At 38.4% G+C, this 11,869-nt stretch overlaps 1 protein-coding gene across 1 annotated transcript; it reads right to left on the reverse strand.

Moving 5' to 3' along the window:
- Positions 1-8,245: 8,245 nt before the first annotated feature.
- LOC111585171 (uncharacterized) lies at positions 8,246-11,595 on the reverse strand. Its single transcript, XM_023294577.3, has 2 exons — positions 11,300-11,595; positions 8,246-9,676 (listed from the first exon to the last, which is right to left on the reverse strand). Exons 1-2 carry the CDS (start codon positions 11,367-11,369, stop codon positions 9,135-9,137), a joined length of 612 nt encoding a protein of 203 aa, XP_023150345.2. The 5' UTR covers positions 11,370-11,595; the 3' UTR covers positions 8,246-9,134.
- Positions 11,596-11,869: the final 274 nt, after the last annotated feature.

Here is an 11,869-nt window from a genome sequence, read left to right on the forward strand (position 1 = left end):
AGTCTGTACATTTGCAAACGTTTTTGCTTCTTTAGACGTTGTGGAGTTTCAGGTGCAGCAGCTTCTGTAACCAGGCAACCAGAGACAGGACCGGACAGGACCGGACACACAGAGACGTCTGAAGTCTGTCCACTGGACCTGGCATCGGGTCCTCGCTACAAAGGTCCTACGAAGATGAAATTGGTTGCCCTTAATATTTCCTGTGTTTTATTTTATTCATTATGCAGTTTTGATGAGTGTGTGACAGACGTGTATGAGACATTTATGAAAATACGGAACAACTTGCGTCCCGTATTGAATCAATACGGGACGCAACAATTAATTGTCAAATAAAGGACGTTTCCGTATTTTAAGGGACGGGTGGCAACCCTACAGAGCAGTGTAAAGAAACCGTCACCTAGCAAACTGAATTAGTCTAGGTAACACTTTGTTTATTATGTGTGTTTTCTGCTCAAGTTAATGTCCTGGTTTGATTCATTTTAAATTACTCCTGATCTTGAAAGGTTTTAAACTGTGCAGTCAAAGTAGTTACAACTGTGAGCGAATAGCTTGAAATGAACTGCCTTAGACTGCTCTGTTCATAGCGACCATTCTTTCACAGCATGGTATATCAAGAGTTATTGTGCAATGATAGATAAATGCAGCCCATTTTTCAACTGTTTCCTGTTTAGTATGCGTAACCTCCTCTTAATTTGTTCTAAAAGAAATGTCTAATGAGGCAGTCTAGTCTTTCAGTCAGGTTAAGTCATTTATCCCATTGGTGGTTTGCATTATATAACTTTGTTTTTCTCTGTTCTAGGAACTATTGTTAAATCATCTTTATGTGAGACTTTGTTCTCGTTTGGAGCATATTCTCGGACGCATGCCTCTGGATCTGGACTTCTTAGAGTTCACTTGCACACAAGAACTTGTGTTTTTAAATGCTTTATCCAACCAAGTAGAAGTTTGCCCAGCTATTTTAAATGCACTAACACAGCTACACCATCTTATCAGCTCAGAAAAAGAAAACAGGAATCAGTGCATTGCAACTGTGCACTCAGAGAGAGGAGCAGCTGGGCGACAAACAATGCTCACATCCCCAGAGCACCTGTACAACTTACTGGAACTTAATATGTCTGTCCCATGTATAGATAATGGTATCTGTGAAATATTAGCTTAGTATGTCAAATACTTTCTTAGATTTTTTTAAGTGGACCATAGACCTAGTTTCAGTATTTTTTTTCTCACATTCAAATTTGAGGCTATATATATTATATATAATATCTCAAGAATAATTCAAGATAAAAGCCTGAAATTTTCATTTATTTGTCTTGCTAACATAAGCATATCAGATTGCTATTAAATACAGCGGTGGAAAAAAGTTTTTGGACACCTCCTACATTTGTGAAATATATTGCATTAAGAATCCCTCTGAGGTCTTCAAATGCAATTTCTATTAGTTCAGTCACAGCCATAATACGAAACAAATCCTAAAAAAGTCAATAAAAACTTGAAATTCATTGGTTCCTTAAAAATAAGACATTTTTAGTATTGGGTCATTTTGGTAGAATTTAGTTTTGTTAGTCATGTAAACAATAAACAAAAAAAAGCATCATTTGTGTCTGTCTAATGCAGTCACACCTTTTGAAACACAAAAGACTTTCCAACAAATATTTCACGATAATATTTGAGATTCTGGAAAATTTTCAAGGTGCCTGAAAACTTTTTTCCACCACTGTATCTGTCAAAGCATGAAAATTTGCCATTAGAAAAATGCCACTATCTCCAGAACGATATATGCGGTCATGGTTCCATTATGCCAATGTCATGGTAATGACTGGATGCAGGGCTAATTTACAAAGAAACTACACAAACAACATGTCAGGTTTCAAAGATTGGACTTTTCATAGACCACTTCATTTTTTTCATATTTCAACTCACCCATAATCTGAGATTATTGACCTACTTGTTCAGTATTATAGATTCTTCATCATTGTTCTGAGATAGTGTAATTCAAACAACCTCAAATTTCAATGTGCAAAAAAATGCCTGTTGAAGTAGGTTGACAGTGACAGCCAATTTAAAAATATTTTTTGCTCTGACAGTATTTGGCATATATATATATATATATATATATATATATATATATATATATATATATATATATATATATATATATATATTTTTTTTTTTTTTTTTTATTATTTTTTATTTATTTATTTATAGGCTGCTGTTTTGTAATATTGCAACGGATTTTCATCCCATTCACCAGTGAGAAAATAAAGTCCATACAGTCCAGTTCATTTTTTACTCCTGCATTAATGCCGTGATTGCATGTATTGTTCACCAGAAATATTCTTAACTTCAGATACTTTAAATGTATGGCAGAAACACGCATACTTGAGCCAGATAACCTGTCAGGTGAGTTGGGAGAACAGGTAGGGGAGGGAATCCAACAGTGCACTTAGTTTTGTCAGTCAAGTAAAACTAACTAGAGAACAACACATAACATCTTGACTGGCAAGTGCAAATACAGGCCAGGATGTCAGTCTTAAATGATGTGTAGTCCTTGTAACGTCCTGGGAATGTAAGGTCTCATAGCAAGAGGAGGCTGTGGGGTATCTGCCATTCACTACTTCTGTGGAGAGAGTTCTTGGTAGAGTCTCCCATCCAGTCCAGAATTTCACCAGACTGGTCAGTTCAGACGGTGTTGCTATGGAGTGGATTAAAATTGATTAAATAAATGGCTACAACAAATGATCAAAAACAATCTAGGGTACGCATACTAAACAGGAAACAGTTGAAAAAATGGGCTGCATTTATCTATTATTTTTCATTGCACAATAACTCTTGATACAGCTGTGAAAGAATGGTGGGCTATGAACAGAGCAGTCTAGGGCAGTTCATTTCAAGCTATTCGCTCACAGTTGTAACTACTTTGACTGCACAGTTTAAAACCTTTCAAGATCAGGAGTAATTTAAAATGAAACAAACCAGAACATTCACTTGAGCAGAAAACACATAATAAAATGTTACCTAGACTAATTCAGTTTGCTAGGTGACCAGTTTCTTTACACTGCTCTGTGATTTAACTGCATTTTGGGCGCATAATCACACTTCCACACCATTTGTGCGTTTATAAAATTGTTACTCAACTACCCAGCTGCAGAACGTGCTGTCCTGTATGACCTCATTACTGTGCTAGCGCGGCTAGCGCTGTATTAGCGTGGCTAGCGCTGTATTAGCGCGGCTAACGCTGTATTAACGTGGCTAGCGCTGTATTAGCGCGGCTAACGCTGTGATAGCGCTGTGCTAGCATTGTATTAGCGCGGCTAACGCTGTGCTAGCGCTGTATTAGCGTGGCTAACTCTGTGCTAGCGCAGCTAACGGCATGCATCTACAGCGAACTGACTCTCACAAAAACAAACCACATACAGCGACCAAAAAGGATTAATACACTCACTGAAGCGCCGTCGTTCATGCTGGTAGCCGTGGTTGTCCCCGGTCTTGTGAGGTGAACCGTCTGCGTCACATGACCGGAGGAGCGCCACGTGATTGGCTGGGCATTGGTTCGATTTTGGCCAGGATCGATTGTTTTACGCCTGAGTCCCCCGGATGTGAACAGCGATTTTTTTTGACAGTGAATTTTGAACATTGAATTTTTTGATGGCGAATTTTGAACATTGAATTTTTGATGGTGAATTTTGAAAGACATTTGAATTTGTTAACTGTTTTTTAGAAATTTGATGAGCTAAATTCAGGCATAAAAAATTCACATACGTAATTTTGATGCAAAAAAAATTCAAAGTAAGAAATTCAGCAGCTTTTAAAATTCAGAATCTGATGAGTCCTGATTTGCTTCCATACATAAAGTACCATTAGTATACAGTCTATGGTAAATACGTATGTGAATCGCATCATTGGCTGCAGCAGCCAGTCACTGGTCACTCACTGACTCACATTGAAAAAATAGCACAGAATGAATTGTTTACGTGTTTTATTTTATTTGACAATTTAGGTTGGATTTTTTTTTTTTTTTTTTTGTGCGCAGCGCAGGTTTTCTGTGCGCGGAGACCGTGTCAGCAGTGCGGAATTGCACACGCGCGCAGCTTAGAGGGAACAATGCCTGTGATTATTGACCCACAAATTAGAAAACCTGAACTTTCTTAATTTTGAAGCTACAACCTGTGTCTGTCTGTATCTTGGCTCCACTTGGAACTGAAAAAATCAGATTGTGGACTACACAAAGATCGAAAAGGACATAGGACCAGCCGAAATTCAAGCAGGTGTAAATGCAAACTGTGCAGCATGCCAGCTCAGGAAGGCCTGATGAAAGCTACATGTAGTTACAGTGACACATGAACAGAACACATGCAGATGCATTTTTTTTTAAGTAAGTCCTTCTAATTAATTTAAGTTCTGGTGCAGTGTAGTATTGCAACCATCCTTTTTATAGTCACTAAGTAACTGTGAAACTGAATGACTGGATGAAAATATGCATAGAAATAAGAAAACACAGCTGTTCTTAGCAACTCCAAAATGTGCACAGGATGAAATGAAGTTCACACCATGTTGTTTTTATTTGTGGTGGAGGAGGTACTGTTTGTGCTTTGGTTAAAGTGAAGAATGCCAGAAGTTTATTAAAGTAAAACTATCAAAGACATGATCATAATTGAAAATGGATGGACGGGTGGCTAAACACATCACATCATAGCTGTGGAGTCCTTCAAGCTCCTGGGGACTACAATCTCTCAGGACCTGCAGTGGGAGACGAACATCCACTCCATCCTGAAAAAGGCTCAGCAGAGGATGTATTTCCTACGACAGCTGAGGAGACATGGCCTGCTGCAGGAGCTGTTGATCCAGTTCTACACTGCAGTCATCCAATCTGTCCTGTGTACCTCTGGATCAGCCACACAGCAGGACAGAAACAGACTAAAGCCTATAGTACGGACTGCAGAAAACATCATCAGAGACCCCACTCACCCTGGACATAAACTGTTTCCCCTCCTCCCCTCTGGCAGGCGCTACAGATCCCTGTACACAAAAATCACCAGACACAAAAATGGTTTCTTCCCCACTGCCATCACTCTAATAAACAGCTGAGCCATTCCTAAACACCTGTACAATAGTCAGTATTCCAATGGACATGTACAGTATATTTTTTTTCACCATGAACAGCATTCTCTCTAAAATGAATTGGCATTTTAATGAATTAATGACATATTTAATAACACATTTATGTATTTAATTCCAATTTGAATTAATTAATGACACATTTAATTATTTAATGATGTATTTATTTATGTAATTTTGGCACTTTTAGTCCTCCATACCAGTGTTCCATGTTGAGTAGTATGATGGTACAGTAGTTCTGTTTTTAACCTCCTCAGACATCCCATAGCACCCTCTTGTGTTCAACTGTGTTTGGTTTTCAAAGTAACATTGGGAAAAAAACACATTTAACAATATTCTAACAAGTACTTCTACCCAGATTGCTTCATAGTTGTTTTTTTTTTATCTGCTTGAAGTTCACAGTTGTAAGATCTCTTTGTACCTGTTCTGTATTTGCAGCACAGAGGTGTTTCTGACTGGAAGAACTCCATGTACAGCAGCTGTGTGACTGGTGGAGCCGTCAGGTTTCAAGGTATGTAACCTGCTTTATTTGCTTTGATGGTTCAAACTGAAAGACGTGTTTCTGTTGTCCTCACATCTCTTGTGTTTCTGTTTTGAAACTGGACTGAAGGCTGGAGTCCTGGGATGTGGAGGCTTTGCTGCTTTTTCTGCAGCAATTGAATATTATTTACGGTGAACCACTAAGAAGTGATTCTGTGGACAAGAACTTATTTGCTGCACAAGAATGAAGAGTCACGGTGTGAGAAAGTCACTTCTGTGAATATTGACCTGCACATGGAGGATTGCTGTGAAAACAGACGGGAGTGTAAAGTGACACCGCAGTGGACTGTCTGTATTTTACAGTGTACTTTAGTTGAAGCAGAACAAAGCAGCCTCTTGTGGAGAATCTCCAGAAACAGAGCAGAGTGGGTCCACTTCTATATCAGAGATACATTAATGATGGGAAAATGTGAACTGAAATCACCTTCTGAGTCAGGACCATGTCAACTTAGACTGAGATAAACAGTTCTGGTTGCAGAGCACTGCTGTGACGTGTCAGTGTTATTTATATTAAAGATGTTTTTGTTAACTTGTTCATTCAGAACTTTTTTTTGATGTAGTTAACAGAAGTCTATTACCAGAGAATTTGGCTTCATTTTCGTTTCACTCAGTGTAAATCTCATCTGAATTTGCAGCCGCTCTCACCCTTAAAGCTTCATTGTTTCCTTGTTGAGCCGTCAGACCTGCCACTTCTCTGTTGTGATGCTTTCAGATGTTTTTAGTGTTACACGTCTCACCTCTGAAGCATTTAGCTGCTAACAAGAACTAAGAGAGAGAATGTTTGACTGGTGAACTCAAATACTCCTCCAGTGTGTCCAGTAGTTTTAAGTAGCTGCTGCTGTTTGTTGAGTCATCAGGTCCATCTATGATCTGTTCCCCAAGGAAGAACTTAGTTGACACACAGCGGAGATTCACAACAACGTCAGCTCAGACAGAGGTGTTTGTTAAAACAGAACATCTGGATTATTATTTTTTATATCTTGTTCCAGTTAGTCATACAACTGAGAGTGTCCTTTCGGGAGCTGTAGTAAAGACCAGACCACAATTCACAAAGTATCTTACCACTTGGTTTAATCTATAATTTGAATTCCAGAGAAGCTGTTGGTTTTTAAGCCTCAATCAATAATATGATGTAATGCCATGATTTGAACTGTCCAAGAATGTTTAGAAAGACATTCAGATATACACAGAATACATCATATTCTGAACTCTGTGAAGAATTTTTAACTGTGTTCATGTCAAGTGATTTGAAAATGTCATCAAATTGCTTCTCTTTTAAAATATCTCAGTGCAGCTGATTGTTAAAACACACGTGACTCTTGTGTGTCTGTTTCAGTGTTGAAGAAGCTCCACGTTGATCCACCATCAGTGAAGGTGGACGATCTCACAGAAAACACTCCAATTATCTGACTTAACAATAAACCAGTCAAGTTGTAACCAAACAGTGAGAAACATGAACAACACAATTATGGAGTCGCTTTGGAAAGTATTCAGACCCTTCAAACAAACATTTTGTTTTATTCTAAATGAATACAAATTTTCTCCATCAATCTATCATCAATAACCCAAAATGACAAAATGACAAAGAGTAAAACTTCTTTATAGAGATTTTTGCACATTTATTAAACATCAAAACTGAAATATCTCAGTCACTTTTTACAAAAAAATCACCGAAGTAAATCTTACTTTTTATAATATTTATTAAACAAGTATTGGTCACATTAATACAGTAAGATCAAAACAAAATGTTACTAAAGGCGACTTTTATTTTCAATACACATTTTTAAAAGAACAACTTTTTTACAATAAAACATCCACTATTGACAGTATTTCAAAGAAGTTCTCATCATTATAAACAGTTAAAAACAGCTGTTATATTTTTACAATATTTATATCATAAGTTTTGATGTTATGCTAATAATTATGACAATATCAAAAATGTTAAAAGCATAGCTTTAAATTTTATTTGCAGCAAACATCAACAATTTTAAATATAACAATAAACAAAGTAAATATGTAAAGAGTTCTAATGTCATGTTCATAAAATTTCATCATAAAAATGGTTTGTAAAGATGAACCTAAATGTGTTAGAATAAACAATAACAGTTTTTTAATTTTTACATTAACAATTATTGATTTCAGGCTAATAAATTTGGATCCTATCAAAAAATAATTTGAAACTTTATCTAAAATTTGCTACATTAGACACTTAACACATTTTTTTTTACATTACATTGAAGTTGTTTTTTTTTTTTTTAACATTTTCATTAAACTAATAAATCTTACTTTAGACAATGTTTATCTTCTAAGTTCTCATGTCATGTTATGTTGGATCATAGCAAAAATATTCATACATTTTTTTACAATAAACATGAACAAAGCTAACTACTTGTGATGTTTCTTCCTAAGCAGTAAACATCATCTTCTCTGTCTCGCTGTCTGAGCTCAGAGACAAACAGGTGGCAGCTTCTTCTGTCTTCATTTGTTGCTTTGTGAGGAGCTTCCTAAACCCACCAGCACAGAACCAGCACATGATGAAAACTAGTTCTGTGCAGGCAGAGTCAGGACGCCCCTCAGTGGCTGGAGAGGGTGCTGTTGGAGGCAGGGGCGTCTGAAGTGGAGCGCTGACCTGGGAAACAGAAAAACAGGACACAAAAATCAACCTTTGACTCTCTGGTAACTGCTGAACTGTTGGATTAAACCTCTAAGAATTATTAGTGCTTCTTTAATAGACATGAAACCATCAATAAATGTGATATAGGTGTAGGACAGTTCCAGTCTCCATCAGTTCACATCAACATACAGAAAGGTAACTTCAGCCCATCACCACTTTATATCCCTGTTGGTACTTTTGTAGTCTTGTGAGGACTCACTTAGTCAGCTGACTGAAAACACTCCTCCTCTCTCCAGTTGGTTCCTGGTCATCCATCCTTCTGGTCTGGTCGGTCCGGTCTTCTCTGTCCATCATCCAGGAGCTCTGTTCAGAGAACTCCTGGATGATGGATGATGAAACAAAACAGAAAGTGCAAATGTCAGTAAAATGCTTCAATTATAAATGATCAGGAACAGATATTAAATCCTTAATAAGTGCTTCATTTGAAGTAAAAACTTACCTTAATTTGATGAAAGCAGCGACATGAAAGAAATAACGTTAGTAACATGGATAATACTTGAAAATGAAAATATGTGCGATTGTAATTATACTTACCTCCGATAAAGAAGAACAAACACACCTGTATTTGTCAGGTGCTCATACCTACCGTTCCTCCCACATTATCTGATGACGCTAAGACATGTGAAGGAGGATTTTTACTATTAGGTTCAGGGATCTTGATGGTTTTTTTTTTTTTTTCTTTTTTTTCTTTCTTTTTTTTCTTTTTTTTTCTTGTTTTTTTTTTTTTTTCCAATCCCTGCAGTAAGAAGTGGGAGCTGCCTGTCAGCTGGAACTTCTCTGCTCAGAGCTTCCACCAGTTTCAGGACTAATCGGAGTCACTATCATCTGGACTCCAAAAAGGCCTGAACCAGTTTCCACTGGTCACAGAGGAGCTCAGGCCTGACGTGGAGGGACCGGACGCGCTGTGGTTTGTGGCACCGGATGTAGATGGTCCTGGCTGCTGGTTGTCCTCTTCACTGGTCCGCTGCCTCTTCGTACCTACCTGTGCCTCCACATCGCTCTCCTCCCAGGGCCTCTTTGGGAAGGAGATGATGTGGAGAGCAAGGTCCTCCTGTGGGGGAGCAGCGGGAGCAGCGATGACTGGAGCACCAGCAGGAGGGGGGAGCCGCTGGACCAGGGGGGAGCGAGGTCGGATGTCCTCTTCTTCGCCGTCCTCCGGGTCTTCTTCATCCTCGTCCAGGCTGCCGTAGCCGGAGTCTTCGCTGGTGCTCCAGTCGTCTTCCGAGTCTTCTTCCTCGGAAGACTCATCCGAATCATTGAAGACGACGATGCGGTCGTCATCATCAATGATCCAGATGAGCTCCGGGAGGCCGTTGGCGGGACGCTCCACGACGTAGTCCACAAACCCTGAGAGGAAATAAGGTCATGTTAGTACTTCTAGCATCGTTAGATATCAGGACCAAGTCAGGACCAAGCTCAGCTACATTTGTTTGTCTCAGAGATTAAACCATGCAAGTCTAAGTTCACACAACCACTACAGCAGAACTGGAAATTGCTCATTAAATCAGTTATGGTGATGGTAAGCACACACTTCAACACAACAAAGTAAACACAACACACCACAGTACAACACATCACAGCAGAGTAAAGTACAACACAACTCAACACAACACAGTGCAACACAAAACAGCAAAATACTACACAACATACAACAAAACAACAAAGTACAACATGGGGCAACACAAATAACTCCCCAAGACAATGATATACAACTGAAAGCAGTACAATACAGCACAGCACAATGCAGCACAACCCAACACGGTACAACACAAAGCAGGACAGCACAACACACTACAAAACAACATAGTACAATACGACACTATGCAGTACAACACAATTCTGAATAACACAGGACAGATAGCACAACATAGTACAGTGTAACAGAGTACAACACAACACAGAACACAACACAATACTGCATAACAAACCACATTATAGCACGATGATACACAATATAATTCAATACAACACAATGTGCAGTACAACACAATACAACCCAACACAGAACATGTCACAGAACAACACAACACAACAAAAGGCAGTACTTTGCCTCTCTAATCACTACTGTTACAACCAAAACATGGCAACAGGCAACAATGAAGTCACATTGTATTACTAATTATTATTAGTGCAGCTGGTTCAGTTCATTATCACACATTCATGAAATCCGAAATAAACTGAATGTTTCCTGAGTGAATTTTTCTCCTCAAAAACAGCAACATCTGTTCTCCTTGAATGTTTTTAAGAGTCCTCACTCAGATAAGTAGCATGTTAACTGCATCTATATTAGTCTGTGTACATCAGATAATTAGTCACATCAGCAGTAGAAACCAAAGTAATTCACTTTGTCATTTCTTAACTCTCATGCTGACAGTTTTCAACCAACCTCGAAACTACAACCGCAAACTACAAGTCCTGAGATCCACTTATGGCTCCTCTGCGCGCATTTACGCACGACTCTTTCTACTTGTGTTTTGAATTCTGATTGGCCAAATAAACCAACCAGCAACAAAGATCCATTACAAGTAAAATAGCACAAAAAACTACCAAACTAGTCGATTAGAACAACTTATTCTCCACATGTATGAGTTTATTTGATGTGACTGAATGGAGACGGTAGCGCATTTGCAGTCTGTTATAACTACGTAAGAGAATTTTTTTCTTTTACAAAATATTCATGTGAATTTTTAGCAACTGTGATGCTCTTAAACCAAAATAACAGAGTTTCAGAATCATGACGCCAAAGATTAATAAATTAGATTAACCCTCTCCCGAAAAAATGAATACAATTTTACAATGAAATAATCATTTTACACGGAAAAAAAACACCCAATAACTGTTAATCACTCAATCTGTCACACTGATTACGACACTGACACAGTATTAAAGATTTCAGAGGGACAAATCACATAATTCCATCACTAAAAAGCTACTTTAATAATAATCTGATAATAATAATAATAATCTTACCAGCAGCGTCACGGTGCACCTCCGGGGCAGCTCCCACAGGTCCCTCGATGTCCACGAGTCTGAAGTCCATTTCCAGGTCTTCAAGTAGCCTTGATTCAAGGATCCAACAAGAGTCGGTTTACAAATGTCTTCTTCTTCAGGTGTTCTTTGGCCGAAGGTTTCCTCTTCAGGTCTTCCTCCTCCGAAGTTTCCTCTTCAGGTCTTTGGTTTCCAAAGGTTTCCTCCTCAGGTGGTTCGTTCTCCAAAGTTTCCTCTTCAGGTCTTTGCTTTCCAAAAGTTTGTCTTCAAGTTTTTGCTTTCCGTAGCTGATCTTCGAACAGGTCGATCCGAGTCCAAGAGCAGGTGAAAAAGTTGTTTTCTGACATTTCAGAATGTTGCAGCCTTTATATAAGCTCCCTGGATGCATCAAAAAATGCCACATGGTGCACCATGGAAACGATGGAATTCTCGAATGCAGAAGTTCTGTCACATATATTCTGATCACCTGCCTGAATAAAGACTAGAAGTCACTCTTGTCATGAATCTTCTTCCAGTTGACTTCACATTTATTCACATGTTGTCTGTTGCATT

Source organism: Amphiprion ocellaris, chromosome 11, assembly GCF_022539595.1.
Source record: "Amphiprion ocellaris isolate individual 3 ecotype Okinawa chromosome 11, ASM2253959v1, whole genome shotgun sequence".
Taxonomy (NCBI): Eukaryota; Metazoa; Chordata; class Actinopteri; family Pomacentridae; genus Amphiprion; species Amphiprion ocellaris.

Bases quoted from the DNA above. Each gene is read 5' to 3' on its own strand.
- LOC111585171 (XM_023294577.3), bottom strand. From the start codon at position 11,369: ATGGACTTCAGACTCGTGGACATCGAGGGACCTGTGGGAGCTGCCCCG. The intron at 9,677-11,299 runs GTAAGATTATTA...ATTTCCTCTCAG, and splicing joins GGTGCACCGTGACGCTGCTG to GGTTTGTGGACTACGTCGTG.